At 41.3% G+C, this 21,095-nt stretch overlaps 1 protein-coding gene across 2 annotated transcripts; it reads left to right on the forward strand.

Moving 5' to 3' along the window:
* The first annotated feature begins 6,174 nt into the window (after positions 1-6,174).
* LOC118589997 (C-C motif chemokine 12-like) lies at positions 6,175-20,448 on the forward strand. Of its 2 annotated transcripts, none has more exons than XM_036197773.1 (3): positions 6,175-6,293; positions 6,921-7,038; positions 7,336-7,608. In XM_036197773.1, exons 1-3 carry the CDS (start codon positions 6,218-6,220, stop codon positions 7,439-7,441), a joined length of 300 nt encoding a protein of 99 aa, XP_036053666.1. In that variant the 5' UTR covers positions 6,175-6,217; the 3' UTR covers positions 7,442-7,608. The 2 variants fall into 2 exon arrangements, with proteins under 2 accessions (XP_036053666.1, XP_036053667.1); XM_036197774.1 differs by lacking the exons at positions 6,175-6,293; positions 6,921-7,038; positions 7,336-7,608 and adding exons at positions 18,910-19,019; positions 19,731-19,845; positions 20,225-20,448.
* The last annotated feature ends 647 nt before the right edge of the window (positions 20,449-21,095 follow it).

The following is a 21,095-nucleotide window of genomic DNA, read 5'->3' on the forward strand; positions in this document are numbered from 1 at the left end:
ATGAAACCAAAGTCTGGTCATTTAAAAGAACAACAACATCATCATCAATAAATCTATGGCTAGGACAACCCCAAGAAGGCAAAGGCACAAATTACTACTCCAAGAAACACAAAATGGCCATCACTACCACTCCTCTAAACACTATGGACAATGAAGACATGGTATGAGGAGCTCTTCGTCCAAATTCTGAAGGGTAGGGAAAGAGTCAGTTTCTGGAAATATACACTACCAATGCTCACATAAGGAAAAAGAGACAACCAGACATCTCTCTATCAGTTGCAGAGTTGGATGAACAGCAATTCTCCAACCCAGAAAGAACTAAGACCTCTCACATGGGTGCCTAGTAAGCTCAACTGGATATCTGAGTAATAAATAATTAAACAACACCTAGCTCCAAAATATAAAAGTGGAGAGGACATTTGCAAACTCACTGTCTGAGGACAGGAAGATCTGAATAGACAGCTCTTCAGGGCTTACAGGCAGAAAGAGTTCATACTGCCACCTTCTATTCTTCCCAGTTTAACATAAGCCAGATGACAGATCACAGTGGAAGGAAAGCATGGGCCAGCAGAAGACCACACATGAGACCCATAAAGATAAATGCAGACTGCCTTAGCAAAATGTCAGAAGGCAGAACCCAACATGTTTAAAAGTTACATGGCACAAAATTTATTCCATGTAGGAAAGGCTGGGGAGACAGCAGAGTGGACATATGCTTGCTGCCCAAGCATAAGGAACAAGGTTGGGGTCTCCAGCACCCACATAAGAAGGTGGACATGATGCCATGGGCCTGTAATTCTAGAACTTCAGGAGGAAAGTAGAGACAAGTAGATCCTGGGTCCCTGCTGGCCAGCTGAAATGGATGGCTCCAGATTCACAAGGTGGGGTGGAAAATTGATTGAGAATATCAACAAAGTCAATTTTCAACCTTCACATATACTTACTTGCACAAGTGAGTACACTCACGCATGCATGTGCATCGCACATAAATCACACACTGGTACACAAACTAAATTTTTTTAAAAGATTAAAAATTATAGCCTGGCGGTGGTGGCGCATGCCTTTAATCCCAGCACCCTAGAGGCAGAGCCAGGCGGATCTCTGTGAGTTCGAGGCCAGCCTGGTCTCCAAAGCGAGTTTCAGGAAAGGCGCAAACCTACATAGAGAAACCCTGTCTCAAAAAAGCAATATATATATATATATATAATTATTATTATGGTAATGTACCACATCAGTCAGTTGAAGGACAAAAGATCGCATGATACTATTACCAGACACTGAAAAGCTTTTAGCAAAAGTACACACAAAAGACTATATGTTGTGAAACCAAAAATACTTCTTAACACATTGGGAAGAGAGGAAAGCTTCTCAAGCTAATAAACATCTACAAAGACCTGCAGCTGACTCCACACTCACTGCTGATCAGGTTCTCTTAAGAAAGACTGAGACTTGCAAATCAAGAATGCTCCCTCTCACCACCACAGTCTCCCTTCAGTGGGAGTCCTGGCTGACTCATTAACACAGACAAGAAAGGAAAAAGTGCATGGATAGGAAGAAAGAAGTTAAGCTGCATTCAAGAAAAACATGTTTGACTTTTACAGAAAATCACAAAGAATCAAAAATAGGTATAAAGCAACACTCTTACCATTAATCTGTAATCACAGAAAGGTTGCCGAATATGAGGTTATGGTGTAAGATTCAATAGCTTTCCGCCATATCTGTAATGGACAGGGAATTAATGACACTATATCATTTACAGTACTACTAAAAATCATGTACATAGGACTTAACCATAGGAAAGTTGTGTGATATACACGAGAAAAGCTACAAACCTCTGTGAAAGGAGAAAGAACTCAGTCAATGGCGAGATCTGTGTTCACAGGTGGGAGACTCAATACTGTCAGACTCTAAGCTCTTCCCCAGATGACCTCTTCATTCAACAATTTCAATCAAAATCCCACCAAGTTCTCTGATGGATATTGACAAACCGGTCCTAAAGTTTACACAGAGAGGCAAATACCCACATGAGTTAACACAACACTGAAAAATCAAGTCAGAGGACTCACATTATCTGACCTCAAGACTTATCACACAGCTGCAGTCATCGAGATGGGACTGATGATATAATAGAAAATAAATCAATGGGACAGAAATAGATCCACACAAATTACCTTTGAAAACCAGAAGAGGCAATTCAAGGGAGAATTTACAGCAAATGGATCTGTAAGGACTTGGTGAACACACAAAAAGAAAATGGATCTAAATGGAGACCTAATGCTTCTCATGGAAATTAATGTGTAATGAATCATAGACCTAAGAACTTCTGCACCTTAAAATTCAAACTATACAGTACTATGTGGCCTCCACTGGTTTTAAAAGACAGAGTCCATATGAAATTGGGAGAAAATAGTGGTGGGGGGATGGGAAGGATGTGAATTTGACCAAAACAAATTATATGCATGTATGAAATTCTTAATCAGCAAAGAGATAACTTCTAGGAGATGGGAGAAAATAAGTGACTTGGATTTGATGATAACTTTATAGATACATCAAAAAAAGCACACACAAGTAAAATAACTGACAGATTAGATTTCGTGAAAACCAAAACTTCCACTCTATAAAAGATGCTGTTGAGAAAGATGCTGTTGAGTAAATGACAAGTCACAGATTGGCAGAAATTACTTGCGAAGCATATATCTGAAAAGGGACCTGTATTTAAAATATGTAGAGAATTCTTCTTAAAAGTCACCTACAGAAAGGTTTGAATTTGACAATAAAAACAATAGTTGCAAGATCCAAAGGCAGCAACGTACATCAGCTACACTTCTGAACAGTAGCAATGATTGGTTTGAAAGGGAATTTGGAAACAATTACATTCACAATAGTTTCCAAACAAAAGAGAATTAAGAATGAAGCAAGAAGGTGCAAGGATTGACAGTTGGGAAAGTGCGAAAATAAAATAAGGAGGAGGTAAGGGAAGGAAAACACACTCTGGGTTCATGGGTCAGAGGGCAAATCTGTTAAGATGTAAATACTTCCTAAAGCAACTCAAATCCCTGTCCAAATCCCAGTGACATGTTCAGCAGAAACAGAGGGACACATCCTGAAATCCACTTAGATTATCAATGGACCATAAATACTCCCTATAATCTTGAATTCCAAAATCTGCTACTAATTCACAGTAATAAAAAACAGTGTGGTGTTGACATAACAATAGACACACCAGTGAAACAGAACAGAGATCCCAGAAATCAATCCTAGCAATATGGTCCAATGACTTTTAAGAATAACATCAAGATTATTCAATTGTTTTCCCAAGAAATGGTTTTGGGAAAATTGGATAGTCTCATGCAGAAGAATGAACTTGTTCCCTTTCCCAGTACCATATGAAAACTTAACTCAAAATGTACCAAAGAAATAATTTGAGATCTAAGACAGACGGCGGCATCTTAGAAGACAGCATCATCATGATGCTGGAATTAATAGTGACTTTCTGTGTGTGGCTCCCAAACCACAGGTGACAACAAACAAAAACTATGCAAGTTAGACTTGGTGGTAACTAAAAAGATATTGGCATCAAAGGACAGTATCAGCAAAGTGAAAAGGCAATCTAGCAAAAGGGAAGAAGTGTTTGCATGTCCTAATGAATTTGTACCCAGAATAAAGACACTGCAACTCAACAGCAAAAATTAATGACTTGATTCAAACATGGGCAAAACATTGCTCCAAAGAAAACACACCAACAGCTGACAAGTCCGTGAAAATATGTTTATCACCAGTAAACATTGGAGAAATGGAAACAAATGTTGTGATGAGTGACTGCTTCCCATCTAAGATGTCTACTAGAGAAGACTACGAGTGTCTCAAGGATATGGAGGGAACGGAGCTTTGTGTGTGGCTGCTGAGAAGGTCAAATAGGACAGCTCTGTGGGAAGAGTGGTTCCTAAAATAAACAAGTACATGATTACCATAGAGTTCAGCAATTCCACTTCTGGATATTTACTTAAAGAAATTTAAAATGAGTATTGGTGAGACTCTTGCCAACCCATGCACATTGAAGTGTTATTTACAACTGAAACATGGAAACTAGCTAGATGTTCATGAATGGATGAGCACACTGTCGCATGCCTAGTGTACAATCTTACAAGGCCTAAAAGAAAGAAAGAAATTATGATATGTGCAACAATACAGATGTCCCTTGAGGACATAATGCTAAGTGAAATAAGGCAGTTGAAGGAAATTCAAATACATTATGTGTCTGCTTACGTGAGGTGGAGAAGTTGAAATCACAGAAGGGTAAGTGTTACTGTTGGGGGATACTGCAACGGGTGAGATCATTCAGTGGGTGAGATCAGGGTGGTTCCCCAGGGTCAGGGAGCAGGTGGGAATGGGGCTGGTTTATTGAGCATAGAATGTTGTTCACAAAATAGAGTCATAGAGACTGATTGTAAGTCCATGTGAAATGCACACTTCATGGTTATAAATATAATTTTATTACATTTGTGCGTGTATGAAAACAGAAATTAATTTTCAAAAAAGTAGGAAGTGAGCTATTAAACTACAAAAGACATAGAGGGATCTTACAGCAATATTGCTCAGTGAAAGGATCCAGCCTGGAAGTGCTGTAATATAAAATTCAATGGTGATAATGCATGAAGTATAAGAAGCAGATGAGGTCAGCTATTTGCAACCTAGTTTCCCTTCATATCTTCCTATGTCCTCCCATTCATTGTGTGCAGTGAAGGGCTTGCTTTGGGAGGTCATTAGCAAACAGATCCAAACTTCCAAGATCTTCATGAACTCACGGCCTTCTCCAAATGATTTCACTTGGGAAGAATCACTACTTCAGGATCAACTTCACTGCAGAGTTCCCTCCACTATAGGATCTCTTCACTGCAGGGATACCCTCCTCTAAAGGATCTCTTCCCTATAAGATCAGCTCCTCCTGCCACAGGATCTAACCCACAGAATTATATTACCCACTGCAGGATTCCACCCACCGCAGTATCCTCTTCACTGTAAGATTCCACACTCTGCAGAATCAACTCCACCACAAGATCTAGCTCACTGCAGGGTCTTCCATTCCTGCAGAATCCTTCACTGCAAGTGCCTACACACTATAGCATTCTCCCATTGTGGGATCTACTCATTGCAGGGCCACGCCCACTATAGGATTACTCCCTCCCATTAGAGGATCCCATCTACTCAAAATCACACCAACTACAGAATCAGTGTCTCTAGGACTTTGAGACTTTCAGACACTGAGGCAAGCATAATGATGCAATTCTGTAAACCCAGCTATTTGGAAGATTAAGACAGTCGATCACAAATCCAAGGTCAACCTGTTTTACAAAATTAGTTCAGGGCTTGTTGGGCAACTAAGTTAACCCTATTTCAAAAGAGGAAGAAAGAAAGGAAGAAAGAAAAAAAGAAAGAAAGAAAGAAAGAAAGAAAGAAAGAAAGAAAGAAAGAAAGAAAGAAAGAAGAAAAAAAGGAAGGAAGGAAGAGAGAGGGAGAGAAGGGAAAGAAAGGAGTGTAAGGAGTGCTGGTCAGGTCATGTAGTGGCAGCATAGTGGTAGAGTGCATGCCTAGCATATGCAAGGCTAGGCCTAACAGGTACAATATGATTTAAAAAAAAAAAAAAAAGAAGGAAGAGGAAAAAGAAAGAGATTGATAACTCTGGATCCTGTCATTCCTCCAGGATTATTTGGAGCCCAACTGGGTTCTAAGGAGCCCACCTTCTTTAGGGTTGCAGTGGCCTGGTATAATAAAGGCCAAAGGCAAAGACAGCCTATCTGCAGCCTCCTGGAACCATCCAAGAGGCAGTTACTGGCCTCTCTTTACTCCACTGTGACTTGTAGTTTCTGTTCTTTCTTCCACACAGATTTTTTTTTATTTCATAGAAACGAGAACCCCTTTTCCAGTGATATAATTTCCTCCACATTGCTGTGCTCAGCTGTCTACCTTTTTACCTCTGTTTCATGGTCTAAACTGCCAGTAGACAGAAACTGCACAGCTTCCTTCCGGCTGTGAGGAAATCACCCCGGGGGCTGATGCCTACTCAGCACAGCCGAGAGGATCTTCATCCTTCTTTCAATAGGATCCTAGCAAGTTCCCTGCTCCTTATAAATAGACAGATGGAGCCTCCAGAGGAGCAGAGATTGTGACACTAACTCCTGAAGCCTCCAGCTTTCATTCCGAAGCCTTTGACCTCAACATGAAAATCTCTACCGCACTTCTGTGCCTGCTGCTCATAGCTGCCACCATCAGCCCACAGGTGTTAGCTGGGCCAGGTGAGGCTTTTCCTTTCCTAATCTCTCAGCACAACTCAGAGTTGCTACGGGGTCTGCAGTTTTAAGATGGAGAGACTGGAACTACAGGAAAAGTTAGAATGAGCCATTGTGTCACAGTCAGAGAGCTCAGACCACTGAGCCCAGGCCCTGTGATGTCTCATCACACCAACCCTGGGATAAGATGCTGTGTGCAGCCACTACAGATATATCTGTAGTGGAGAGGTGTCCCAGAAGTGGCCCTGTAGGTGAGAAGGACATCTCAAGCAATAGAGGAGTGACAGGAATTAAAGCTGGAATCAACACTCTGGGGTCATGGTCCAGAGAGGCTTCCAGAACACCAGCCACATGTGGATACTGGAGAGGCTTCTTAGCCTAAAAACAGGTTAACTCGAAGCCCACAGCAGCAAGGTGATGGACAGCAAGTTCTTAGGACTTACTTTCCTGTGTCAGAAATTGATGAGGTTTTTTTTTTTCCCTCTACACAGTCAACAGCTAGGACATATTCTGTGACTGAACTCTAGAACTCGGGTGCCATGACTCTTAGGTATTACCCAGCCTTCTCCTTCCTTTGTGAGAGCACCCTGCAATGCCTCCTAACTCTCTCTTTCTTTGCAAAATTATTTTCAGATTCAGTGTTTGTCCCAGTCACCTGCTGTTATAAGATGACTAATCAGAAGATCCCAGTGCGGAGGCTGAAGAGCTACCAGAGAATCACCAGCACCCAATGTCCCTGGAAAGCTGTGATGTAAGTAGTCTGTGCCCAGCACACCAAGCCAATTTCCTATCTGAGGAGTAAGAGAGAGAGAAGTCTGGACTCATGGCCACGAATCAAACAAATAGATTGTCTTGCCCACCTGGTCCTTTTCTCACCTAGGAAAACTAAGCCCGTTAGAGAAGCCAGACATTTCTATCAGTTTGGAGAGATTGTGTCCCATTCATTTAGGCAGGAGATTGAAGAGATTCAGCTAGGACAGGGCTTCTCCCCGAGTCTACTTTCTTTGACCCCTCGGAGCACTTTGCTAACCACGCCCTCTCCCAACAGCTTTAGGACCATAATGGATAAGGAGATCTGTGCTGACCCCAAGGAGAAGTGGGTTGAGAACTCCATAAAGCACTTGGATCGGAAGTCTCAAACTCAGCATCCTTGAACCTTCATGTCTAGGCTGAGAGCCCCATGGAAATCTTCTGTATTTTCCCCTAACCTTTCCCCAGGGGCAGTGCGATGGTAATTTATTGCGATGTCTAAAGAGAGATGCTTTTAATAATTTAAAACATAGACTTGCTTAAATAATATTTAATGATATTTAAGTTATATTTTGGCCAAATAAACTGAATTTAATTTACAAATTGTATATTTATTTGTATATGAACTCAGTTAAATTACTAGCAAAAATGTCAGTGTTCTTCCTCCCACCTGCCAGTGGGACTTTGAGATCCACCTATGGTGCATCAGCATTATGCAAGCTTTTGTATTCTTGGGGAATCTGCATTTCTTCATGTGAAGTGTGTGCTCCCTACTGCTGTGTTCAGCATTGTTATATGGCTGTGGTATTTTCAAAGAAAAATACATATGTGTTTTTAATTACATTACACTAATTTGGATCCTATTTAAACTGAAAGGGAAAACCCCGCAGTAACGGGTGACAGAGTGTAGGATCATCCTGCAGGAATGCCTTTTGGCTAGGCTGGACTCCCCTGAGGTTGAGGAAGAGTGTGGCAGGATATGCCAGGCCCTCTAGTCCTCTAGCTCCAGCCCTCCCATTACCTTCCCTTATTCATGAGCTTCTCTGAGCCTATTTCTTTTCTATCGCACCTATCTTTTTACACAGGCCCTTTCATGACCTTGTGTAAGAGTCGAGGGGCTTTTCTCTGAGGGTTTTCCCATGTAATAAATTCGGAAGCCCGGGGTAGTAACATGTCTAGAGTGAAGCCAGACCAACAAGAAAAACTAGACATTTATGTCCCACATCTATTTTTGGATATTTTTAGGGGCATGGCTCTCCAACACTTCTGTTGTGGAAGGGCAGTGGACATGACAGACTGCAAATTCACAGTGCTCTTCTGAGTTCTCTAGAACAGAGGGGAGGGGACTGAGCCCGAGAAAGCAATCTAGCCAGCTGCATGCCCCAACACTGGAGGAATTGGTGTTAGGCACTAGACATTATTGTAGGGGCTCTTGGACTTCAGGGTGGGAAAGCAGTGACAACTCAGTAAGTGGTCTCCAATTGTAAGGACAGGGACACACTGAGAGGCAAGAAGAAAAGGAGTTGTCAGGAGTTGTCTGAGCACAGGATGCCAAGGGGAAGGAAGGGCCTAGGAGCAGCCACTGTAATGGTAAAGGAGGACCTCAACAGTCTAAGCTGGGTGCTAGCAAGGGTTAAATCAGAAATATCAGAACAGAACAAAGCTGTGTGGAATGCTGTAGAAGGGAAACAATGGACCCTAAATATGAGTTCATCCCTTACAGCCTCACACAGCAGTTATTTAAGGGGCTGGCAGTTCTTAGACTTAAAATTAATTTAACTGTGTTATGGACTGAATGTCTATGCTGCTCCAAGATTCATATTGGAATCTAGTCTTAGCCACTTGCATTGACTGTGTGTACTGTATGAAGAGAATAAGGCTACTTGCTTTACAAGTCAAGACAGAAGGCCCAAACAACACAGCATGGCCACTGGTGAGGCAACCTGGCATCATCACAACACAGCAGAGAGTCAGAAAGGAAATGTGCTGTGTGTCAAAGGGGCCAGGCATGTAGAAGGACCACAGTGATCAATCTCTATATCTTCAAACCAGTCCTAGCATCAATTCTTTCACAAGGGCAGAGCTCCCAGCACCAAAGTTTCCTTCAACTCAGTCCCTATACTTAAAGGCTCCTCCACCATCTCACCACCACCTTGCTAGGTAGGGGCCAAGCTTCCAGCAAGTAACCATTGAGGAGAGTCACATACAAATTAAAGCGTTCACTGTGGTGTGCTTAAGAGGCAGGGCCTTCAGCAGATGATGGAGTCAAAAGAGAGGTGTCTGCCTTCCTAAGTAATATCCATGTTAATAAAAGAGGCTTGTGGGGAATTGTTTTGCTCTCCCTCTCCATGGAAGAGCACACAGAAGGTGAGCAGAATCAAAGCAGAGCAAGCCGTGGCCAGACACCAAATCTGCTGGTACCTTATTTTCAGCATCACCAAATCCAGTATTTGAGCAATTGATTTCTCTTCTTATAAGTTATTTTGTCTAAGGTATTATGTTTAGTAGTAGGAATAGGCTAATATAATCATTATAGTGTGATGTGAAATGTCCCTCCTAAGCTCATGTGCTCGAACACTTGTTTCCTAACCAGACATATTTGAGGGAGATGGTACAACCTTTAGGGAAGGAAGAAAAACTCTAGAAGTGAGTGACATGGGAGCACCTTGCTTCCTGTCTGCTGCTGAAGTATGTCCAGACCCAAGCTCCTAAAAATATGGACCAAGCTGTTCTTACCACAATGCCATCCAAAGGCAGTGATGGACTGTGCTCTCTGGAAATGTGAGACAAAAATAAATCCATCCTCCTTACTTGTTTCTATCAGGTATCATAGAGAGGTTTCAGAGTGGGCAGGAGAGAGAGAGAGAGAGAGAGAGAGAGAGAGAGAGAGAGAGAGAGAGATTAGTGGGTAAAGTGCTCAGTCCACTGAAAGACCTCAGTTCAGATCCTCCAGCTTCTAGATAAAGAACCAGCTATGGTAGCACCCATCTCCAGCTCCAATGACAAGAAGATAACTACTGGAGGTAGTCTTTGTGCTTCAGTCCCAAGGACAATTCCTAAGAGCTCATGAGCATCCATTAAAAGGCAAGGACTCCTCTTCCTGGCATTCTCTCCTTCCCAGTTATTTATTTCTGTGGCGTATGTGTTTGTATGTCTGTGTGCAACATAAACCTAAATCAATCAGAAGATGGAAAGGAAAACAAGAGTATAGGTAAATAAAAATCAATGAGACCAAAGTCGGGTCTTTGAGAAGAACAATAAAAGCAGTAAACCATCATCTAAAACAGCCACATGAAATAAACAAAGGTGCAAATTACTACTGTCAGAAATGCAGAAGGACTATCCCTACTACTGCCATAGACAAGACGGGGTCAGGGAGAATAAAAGATCAGTAAGAACTCTAGGCCCAAACCTTGAAAGCATAGAAAAGGCTATTCTATTTCTTGAAATCCACACTCTGCCAAAACTCTCATAGAGAAATAGGGATAATCAAGATATGTCTATATCAATTATGTAAATTGGATAATAATAGTCTCCCAGCCCTGAAAGCACAAGGATCTCCCAGCAGATTATACCCATGAATTCTATTGAGCACTGAAGCTGTAAATGATGCCCAGGCTCAACAATTTGTTCCAAAACATAAAAGCAGAGAGAGCACTTGAAACTTCCCTCTCTGAGGCCAGGAAGATCCATACAGACAGAGACATGCCGTGCTGAGATCACCAGCAAGAAGAGTCAATATTGTCATCTGTTTCTTATTCCTGACCCATTAGAAGTCACATAGTGCATCAAAGAATAGAAAAGTATCACCAAGGTGTACCCTGAATGCCCCCTAGACACCCAGTCCAGCTGAAATGGCCATCTCCAGGCTCATGGAAGATACTCTGTCACAAAGAATGAGTTGCAGATGTGATTGAGGAAGACATCCCAATGTCAACCTCTAACCACATACAAACCCATAGGTCAGCACAACCACACATGCATTATCAAGCACCAATATAACACACACACACACACACACACACACACATGTTCACACACACATATACACACTCACATACAAACACACACAGGAATGCACACATACACACACACACACATCACACACGCATACATAAGAATAAGATCTCAAAACTTAAAAACTATTCAAACATTCATTATTGTAATCTTTCACATCAGTCAGCTGAAGGAGGAGAGGTCACGTGATATTTTCAGTAGACACTGAAAAGCATTTAACAAAAGTGCATAACCATCAGGGTTCTAAAACAAAAAAATACATTTCAACACACTTGGAACAGAAGGAAGCTTCTTCAACCTAATAAACATCCACAATTACCTGCAATGGATTCCATACTCACTGCAGATGGTGTTCTCTCAAAACTGAGACTAACAAGGATGCTCCCTCTCACCACCACAGTGTCACATCAGTGGAAGTCCCGGCTGACTCATCAACACAGACAAGAAAACAGTGAGACACATAGATGGAAGGACATTAAGCTGCCTTTAAGAAAAACATGATTGACCTTTGCAGAGAATCAATAATGGATATAAAAACAAAACTCTAATAATTAGTTCATGATCATAGAAGGATTTCAGAATTGACACAGGATATGGATTGGTGGGTAAAGCATTTGGTGCTCAAACATGAGACCCCAGGTTTGGATCCCACAGCTCCCACATTAGGAAAAAAAACAAACAGGCATAGTAACATCCATATGCAATGCAAATTCAGAGGTAGGAGGCAATGGGTAGATTATGGAGCCTTGCTGGTTAGCCAGCCTACCAAAAAACAGCAAGATCCAGGGTTGGGGGAGAGACCATGTCTAAAACAATAGATAGGAAATGATTAAGATATCCAACTTCAACTCTGGTCTTCATATGGGTGTCCAACCACTTTCTTCCAACATGCATACACATACCCATCAATCTCACATGCACACATGAGCATGCACACACACACACACACACACACACACACACACACACACACACACATTTGCACACAAACAAAGGTCACAGAGCACAAAGGCTAATAATGTCTAAGATTCAATAGCCTCCTGTATATCAATAATGAACAGTTCAAACTAAATTTAATGATTCGATCTAAACCATTTATATTAGCAACAAAAAGCAACTACATTGGATTCAGTCTAAGAAAAAAATGTACAATATTTATGAGAACAACTACAAACCTCTGTGAAAGGAGAAAGCGCTCTGTCAATGGTGAGATCTCTGTGTTCCCAGGTGGGAGACTCAATACTGTCAGACTCTAAGCTCTTCCCCAGATGACCTCTTCATTCAACAATTTCAATCAAAATCCCACCAAGTTCTCTGATGGATATTGACAAACCGGTCCTAAAGTTTACATAGAGAGGCAAATACCCACATGAGTTAACACAACACTGAAAAATCAAGTCAGAGGACTCACATTATCTGACCTCAAGACTTATCACACAGCTGAAGTCATCGAGATGGGACTGATGATATAATAGAAAATAAATCAATGGGACAGAAATAGATCCACACAAATTACCTTTGAAAAGTAGCAGGGACAATTCAATAAAGAAAGGATAGTAATTTCAGCAAACAGTACTGTAATGAATGTGAAAACTGTAAAAAGTAAATGAATGTAGAGACAGATCTATTTTTTTAAATAAAAAAATGACATAAATGAATCATAGATGTAAGTTTATTTACTGCTTAAAATTTGAAACTACATAACTTGGAGAAGGTAAAACTGGAGAAATTGTAGGTGGCTGTCCTAATTACCTTGTTGGGACAAAACACCCTACAGTAAGGGCTGCACAAGGCATTGACAAGTGCATGTAAGGGCTAAAGGGTTTGTTTGGACTAGAGTTTCAGAGCATAGACAGTTCATCATGGTGGAGCAGGCATGGTGAAAGGATAAAGAGGCTGGCCAGTAACAGCCTGGGAGCCAAGAGTCAAGAGGAAGTGGGCCTGGCTACAAAGCCTAAAGACTGCCCCCAAGTTATTCACCTTCCACTTGCAAGCCTCAGTCTCCTAAAGTTTCTACAGCCTTTCCAAGCAAGACCACAGCAGAGGTTTGGCCCAGACAACCTAAGGAAAAGGCCCACTGTTTTCGTTCTTGTTTGCTTTCTGTTCCCATGATAAACACTGACCAAAAAAGGCAATTTGGCTTGTAAGTTAAAGTCCATTGTTGAGAGAAGCCAAAGCAAGAACTCAAGGCAAGGACTGAAGCATAGATCATGGAGGAACACATCTACTTGTTTGCTCACGCTGGCTAGCTCAGCTGCCTTTCTTATACAGCCCAGGTCCATCTGTCTAGGGATGACACCAACCTCAGTGGGCTGAATCCTTCTACGTCAATTAGCAATGAAGAAAATGCCTCCCAGACATGCCCACAGACTAATCTGATGGAAACAATGCCTTATTTGAGGTTCCCTCTTGCCTAGTGTGCCAAGTTGACAACAGAAGCTAGCAAGATACTCCACCCTTTGTTGATGTTAATATACCCTTTCCTTTCCTGTTTGTCCCCAAGATTAAATGTTAAAACCGTAATATAAAACATAGTATAACTATAAAAGTAGTATAATCTTAAAAAAAAATCTAACAGTATATCTTTGAAAGTTAAATGACTCTTAACTGCAAGTTAATTTAAACTCTAAATTAAGTTATCTATTTTCTTGTTTCAAAAGATAAGAATCATTGCATAGTTAAAATCACGTCAAAGTAAACAAAAATTCAACAATACAGATATCTCAGTATCTGACATCAGGGATTCATTCATGATCTTTTGCGCTCCAAAGGATATGGGAAGCTCCACTTCTCCAACTCTGCCATCTGTAGTATACACAGACTGTCGGGTAGGCACAGGTTGGCTTCATTCCACACTTGCTGTTATCCTTGGTGGTCATACCATGGTCCTGGAATCTCTAATATTTTGGTGTCTACACTGAAACAGAGACCAGTTGTCTCTCTCTGGTCTCATCAAGGTAAACAACCCTGTCACATGGTATTAAGCCTCAGCTTTTCTCCACAGCTCCTTCATGCCTGAGGTTTCCAGGAGACACCAACCCTGTCACACAGTGCCAAGCTTTAGCTGCTCTCCATGGCCCATGCTTTCATGCCTCAACATTGAGTTCTTGGATGAATGTGGATGAATTCAGATTGGTCTTGGGCATCCCTTGATACAGTTCATGGTCCACTGGTTTAATCTGGATTGGTTATGAAAATCCTATTTGTTTGGGTGTCCATTTATAGTTCAACACACTCTGCTTATAATTTTTCTGACCACTGGGTTTGTTCATTTGCTAGCATTCAACTTTCTTCACTGACACTCTTCTGTCAATGCAAAACTAAAAACAGAAACAAAAACCACAACTCTTACCAAAAAAGGAATACAAGCTAGATGTTAGTGATCCAGACCTAGGCATACAGAATTATATCACCTCAAAGTCCATTGTCCAAGGTGGATGAAGTTTTTATAGCATCAGAGCAAAGAAACTCATAAATAAAGACAATTTTGCAATACATGGATAGAAACATGAAGTAAATGGTTACAGTGCAGTGGAGACACTTCTGCTGTGGGCCTTATATGCTGTCTGACAGTATTCATAAATTTTTAGCTGGTGGAAATCAGAGTTCTGGGAAGCTAATACATTCCAAAGGTTTCTCTCTGTCAGTCACAGGATATCAGGTCCCACACAGACTTGGGGAAGCAGTAGTTACATGGATGCTAAAGACAGTTCAAGGCAAATTGTAATTAGTCTCTAGACTTGCAGCATTTCAGCCTCTCCACAGTCATTAAGTCTAACCAGTTAACCAGCCTTACAAAAGGTTTAGCTGATGGTGCAATATCTAACTCAAGAAAAAAGACAATGTTTAAAAGCTTCTGTTTAGCATTCCAGACAGTCTTATGATTAATTACACTAACTCAAACTTGAAAGTCTTGATAAAATGTTTTAAATCCTAGCTAAGAACCTCGTCTTTTTTTTTTTTTTTAAGTCTTGTGCAATAAAACAAATGATCATAGTTGGCTTTTGGTTTTCTGTTTTGTTTTGTTTTTGTTTATAGAACAAAGTCAATCTGTCCCTAAAATCTCTAAAAAAAATAAAATAAAATAAAAAAATAACTGAATAATGGAACCAGTAGCCAGTTTGCAATATTACTGTTTTTGGAATGCCTATGTAAGATGTATGTGGGTCTGTATGCACTCATACATGTGCGCAACAACAGATCCAGCATATGGAGTGCATCTTAAATCCAACCAGGAAGTATTTTGTTGTTCCCACAACATTAATGTTTCTACTGTACCAAGGGGCATGTCTTGCCAGGCCAGCATTACTGTAGTACTCAGAGAATGATGATAACTTTTCTCCTCCAGTAGCAGAATCTAGCTAGCAGGATGAAATTTCCAGGTTAGTATTAATGTGACTTCTCCATGTTCTATGACTGAAGTATGTGGTGTCTTCAGCAAGAGGGTTTCACTCTTAGATTCTGGAAAGTAACTAAAAGCAATGGCAATAGCCTGTAATGTTTGGGGGCTTATGAGATTCCACTGGCCAACAACTCCAAAACAAGTAACCTGATCCCACCCTGGATTTTTTATGTATCAGCCTGTGGCACCTAGTAGGGGCATTGTCCCTGTGTTATAGGGTGACCCCATTTAAACTCTTTTTATATATATATAAGTATATGTTTTAGGAATATTCTACACTAGTAAATTTCCATATGACTTTTTAAAAAAGTTTTTAGTGTTATATACTCTTCCCAGTTCTTCCATCTATACCCTGCCCTCCCATCCCCTATTCCATTTGACCATTCCTGTTCCATTATTCCCTTTCCCCACTTTATGTAACTTCATTATATATCTCCTCCTCTGAAAGCCCCCAGTATGGCCCCTTCCTAGTTTCTGGACATCCATGTGTATTTCAAAGGAAACAGAATATATGTAAATATTCAAAGCTAGCATCCACATATGAGAGAGAGAGTGTGATGTTCAGGTCTGGGTTATCTCACTCAAGATAATTGTGTCCAATGCTACTATTTGCCTATTAACTTCATAGGTTTGTTTTTCTCAACAGATGAATAATATCCCATTATACAAATATGCCACATTTTCATTATCCATACATCAATTGATGAACAATTAGGTTGTTTTCAATTCCTGAATGTTGTAAATAGAGCAATGGGCTTAGATGAGCAAGTATCTCTAGAGTAGGATACAGAGGCGTTTGGGTAGATGTCCCCTAAGGTATAGTTAGCATAGTTGGCATAGAGAGGTATAGTTGGATCACATGACAGATCAATTTCTAGGCTTTGGAAGAGCCTCCACACTGATTTCCACAGTGGCTGCACCAGTTTTGCACTCCCACCAGTAGTGAATGAGTGTGCCCCTTTCCTTATATGCATTCCAGTACTTGTTACTGTTTTTTGTTTGTTTGTTGTCTTAGCAATTCTTATTGGGGTAAGAGAAATCTCAAAGTAGTTTTGATTTGCATTTCCTTGATGGCTACAGCTGTCAAACATGCTGTGTGTGTGTGTGTGTGTGTGTGTGTGTGTGTGTGTGTGTGTGTGTATCAGTCATTTGCACTTGATCCTTTGAGAACTTTTTGTTTAGTTCCTTGCCCTAACTTGTAAGTGGCCTGTCTTCTTGATGTTGAATTTTTTTTAGTTCTTTTTATATTCTGCATACTGGCCCTCCTTCAGATGTAAATATTTTCCCACTCTGTAGATTGTTGTTTCACTTAGATGATTCCATTCTTTGCTCTATAGAAGCTTTTAGTTTCATGCGGTCCCTTTTGTCAATTGTTGGTCTTAATGTCTGTGCTGCCAGGACTGTTAAGAAAGTCTCTTCCTGTGTCCATGAGTTCAAAGGTATCTCTTACTTTCTCCTTTATCAGTTTCATGGTGTCAGGTCTTATGTTGAAGCACTTGGAGTTAAATACAGGGTGAGAGATAAGGATCTAGCTTGATTCCTCTACATGGAGCTATCCAGTTTGATCAACACTGTTTGTTGAAGATGCCATCTTTTCTCCAGTGTTCATTTATGGCCTCTTACTCAAAAATCTGTAGTAAGTGGTTGTATGTATGTGAACTTATATCTCGGTCTTCATCTGTAAATCAATCAGTGTGTCTGCACTTACGCTATAACTATTAAGATGGTAAACTCTTAGATGCATTTAATACTAAAGGTGATAAATACTTTAGTTCAAATTTTTCACCTCAGACTTGAACCAACTTCTTCTGAAGCTATGATCTGCAGAAATGCTGGGTGATATTCTTCTTCATCTGCAATGACAGTTGAATACTCCAAGTAATAGCTCAAAATTCCAACAATATTCCTGATTCTCGGTTTCTATATTTCTTAAATTATTTTTCATGTTTAGATATTTTGAAAATTGTCTGAGACATTTGGAATTTTTGTTAGTATATTCTAAATGACTAACAGTGATAATCATGGCTTTGGTGGAGGTTCAAATGAAGATAGTGTGTCCTTACTTCATCATGCTTTTGTTATGTTCGTCACCTACTCAAACTTCAAGTCTTACTTGAAACAAGTCTTCATTTCGGGAAAAGGTTCTGTGGACACAATAAAAATACACAGTTGGATTAAGGAGCAGGATGACTCAGGACATGCTGAAGAATTTTGGCTACCCACACTTCTTTAGGTCATGATGTCTTCTTGATTATTTCAACCTTAGATATCTACTGTCATGTGTTGCATTTAAATGTTGTGTCTCTCTTATAGAGGGTAAAAACCAGAAAAATTGTACAATATTAGCTGTTTGCTCATGATGGCTAATATAATGGATATAATCCAGGGATTACTTCCTTAGTGTCTTTACCAACTATGTCCCTCACTTGAAAACTTTCTTCCTGCCTACTAAGCCATGCCTAGAGTAGATTCTAAAAATGAGACTTCCTAGCACTGTTATGCATGGCACTATTTGGCCTTCACACACATCAAACAGGGTGCTTGACCAATAGAGTGATTGTGAGTCGAAGTTCCCAGACAAAAAGCCACACATACATTAAAGATTCTGCAAAGAAATGTAAACCTCTATGATATAGAGAGCTATGCCCCTGTAGGATATCAGCCACCTCAAGATCCCCTCTACTTCAGGATTAGCACATGCTGCCCAGTTCTCCAGGACTTGCAGGCTGTGTCAGATATAGTAAATCAATTCTGTGACAGCAGCATTTGCCAGGCTGATATGGGAGAATCACAGAATAAGGACAGCCTGGGGACCAAGTAAGTTCTGGTCTAGCCAGGTCTACCAAGTGGGTCCTTATCTCAAAAACCAAACAACAACAGCAAAAATACCTAAAAAGAAGGGCTGTGGTATCGTGGCAGTTCAGTGGTAGAATACTTTCACACTATGTGCAAAGCCCTGGCTAACATAAAATTCCTAGTAACAAGAAGAGAAAGGAGGCAGAAGAGAAGGGGACTTACAGACTTGGGTTGACTGCTTTTCCAGAGCTCTTTGGAGCACATCTGGGTTCCGAGGAGCCCAACTGCCTTAGGGTTGCAACAGCCTGGTGTCAAAATGGCCAGAGGCAAAGATTTAGCCTATCTCCAGCTTCCTGGCACCCTCTCAAGGGAAGACTCTGATCTCTCTTTATGTCATGATAACCTTAATCTATTCTTTCTTCATACAGATGGTTTCCCTTCCAAAGAAATCAGAATCCCTGGTCCAATGGTATCACTTCCTCTAAGTTACTAGGTTAACATGCTTACCTCTCAGTTTGTACTTCCTTCCGCCTTCCAGGGAATCACCTCATACTCTGATGCTACTCAACACAGCAACACCCTCCTTGCCAGGCTCCCTGATCCCTATAAAAGACAGATGGAGCCTCCAGATTAGAAGAGTTAACTCAACCCAGAAGACTCAAGCCTTCACTCCAAAGTCCTTACTCTCAACATGAAGATCTCTGCAATGCTTCTGTGCCTGCTGCTCATAGTTGCCACCATCAGCCCAGGAGAGATGGCTGAGCCAGGTAAGGCATCTTCTTTCCTAAGGTAATGGTTTAGTAGGTTCTAACATCTGAGCACAAGGCATCCTAGAGCTGATGCAGGGTCTGCAGTTTTAAGATGGAGTGACTAAGACTGCAGGAGAAGTTAGAAAGAGCCATTGTGTCCTAGCTAGCCAGAGAGCCAGAACCAAGTGCTCAGACCACTGAGCCCAGGCCCTGTGATGTCTCATCACACCAACCCTGGGATAAGATGCTGTGTGCAGCCACTACAGATATTGCCCTGTAATATCTGTAGTGGAGAGGTGTCCCAGAAGTGGCCCTGTAGGCGAGAAGGACATCTCAAGCAATAGAGGAGTGACAAGAATTAAAGCTGGAAGAAGAACTCTGAGGTCGTGGTTGAGAGTGGCTTCCAGAACACCAGCCACATGTGGATACTGGAGAGGTTTCTTAGTCTAAGAATAGGCTGACTCTAAGCCCACAGCAACAAGGTGATAGACAGCAAGTTCTTAGGACTTACTTTCCTGTGTCAGAAATATAGGATCAGTCAATGAGACTTCATTATAAACAGACATCAGTGAGGAATCCTGTAGTTCAACAGAGGACATTAACTCCCAGGTTATATTTTGTCCCTAGAATCTAGAAACATAACTTGGGAGCCATGGCTCCCAGATACAGCCAAGACTTCACCTTCCCTTGTGAGAACACCCTGTAGCATCCCCTGACCCTCTCTTTCAGATGAAGTGCCCCTTCCAGTTGCCTGCTGCTTTTCTGTAATCTCAAGGAAGATCCCCTTGCGGAGGCTGCAGAGCTACACCAAAACCAGCACCCAGTGTCTCTTGGCAGCTGTGATGTAAGTGATCCTTGCTCAGAACACCCAGCCAAAATTTCTGGGCATAGTGGTCAGGACACACAGGCAAATGAATCCAACAAACACAGCCTGGCATCTGAATGGCTCCTCACCGACATAGGGAAACTGATTGGAGGTGAGGGGATCCATAGCTTTCTAGGAACTTGGAGGGATTTGCCCCAGGTACTTTACCCAGTAGATGAGACAGCTTCAAATAGGACAGCAGGACCAACTCTTCCTCCTCAGGCTTCTTCCTTCTCCCGTCCCTCATCTTCCCCTCCTGCCCAGCAGCTCCTTCATCTATAGAGCAAGAGTGGATGAGGTCTGGAGACCTATGGGCCATTCACTGAGCATGACTCCTTACCATGTCATCTCTCCACAGCTTCAAGACCAAGCTGGGTAGAAATATCTGTGTGGACCCCAAGCAGAAGTGGGTCAATGATTCCATAAAGTTCCTGGACCAGAAGTCTCAAACTCTGCAGGCTTGAAACTTCACACTCAGGCTGAGAGAGTCAGAGCACAAAGTTCTCCCCTAACTTCTCCAGGCACAGAGTTGTTACAAGCAGATGGTGTCTGGGCTGGGTGTTCCCTTGTCCTTATCTCTTACCTGAAATAATTCTGATTATTTTTGAAGTATTCAGAATGCATCCTATCTGAAAAGCTGAAATAAAAGCTCATACAGATTTGCAAATGTAACATGGAAATGTTTATTCAAAGCAAAGTGACAGAAAAGATAAGATCACTATCAGAGAGCAGCAGGCTATGTGCATGAAGATTTTTAAGGGTTCCAATTTATTGTCTGGGGTTTCATTTTATGGAGTTCAAGGGAAGGAGCTTGGTTACTATGGATATAATATGGGTGGTTCTCCATTTTGCTTGACAGGCTTGGGTTACATAAATCTTTGGTCACTACTCATGTCCCTTCCCATAATGCACCTGTTTTGTTTTGTTTTTTATCATATGCATGCCCAGCTGTGCATAAACATAGAATGGTAAGTAGGGGATTCACTCTGAAAGTTCACTTAAGGATATATGTTTGCCTCATTGCATGCACTGTAAACTGATCTAGGGTCAGCTGGCCCCAGACTGTGTTCCAGATTGTTTGACTAGAAACAAGACTTATCAAGGGGTTACTAAGTGGAGCAATTGATTTAATAAGTTATAGCTTTTTGCATGTGGGGGTACTAGGTTGCTAACAGGTGTCTTGGTATACTCTTCAGAGAGGGAGTATGTACATAGCCCAAACTAAGTAG

This window comes from Onychomys torridus, chromosome 8 (genome assembly GCF_903995425.1).
Source record: "Onychomys torridus chromosome 8, mOncTor1.1, whole genome shotgun sequence".
Lineage (NCBI taxonomy): Eukaryota > Metazoa > Chordata > Mammalia > Rodentia > Cricetidae > Onychomys > Onychomys torridus.

Bases quoted from the DNA above. Each gene is read 5' to 3' on its own strand.
- LOC118589997 (XM_036197773.1), top strand. From the start codon at position 6,218: ATGAAAATCTCTACCGCACTTCTGTGCCTGCTGCTCATAGCTGCCACC. The intron at 6,294-6,920 runs GTGAGGCTTTTC...AATTATTTTCAG, and splicing joins ACAGGTGTTAGCTGGGCCAG to ATTCAGTGTTTGTCCCAGTC. The intron at 7,039-7,335 runs GTAAGTAGTCTG...CTCTCCCAACAG, and splicing joins TGTCCCTGGAAAGCTGTGAT to CTTTAGGACCATAATGGATA.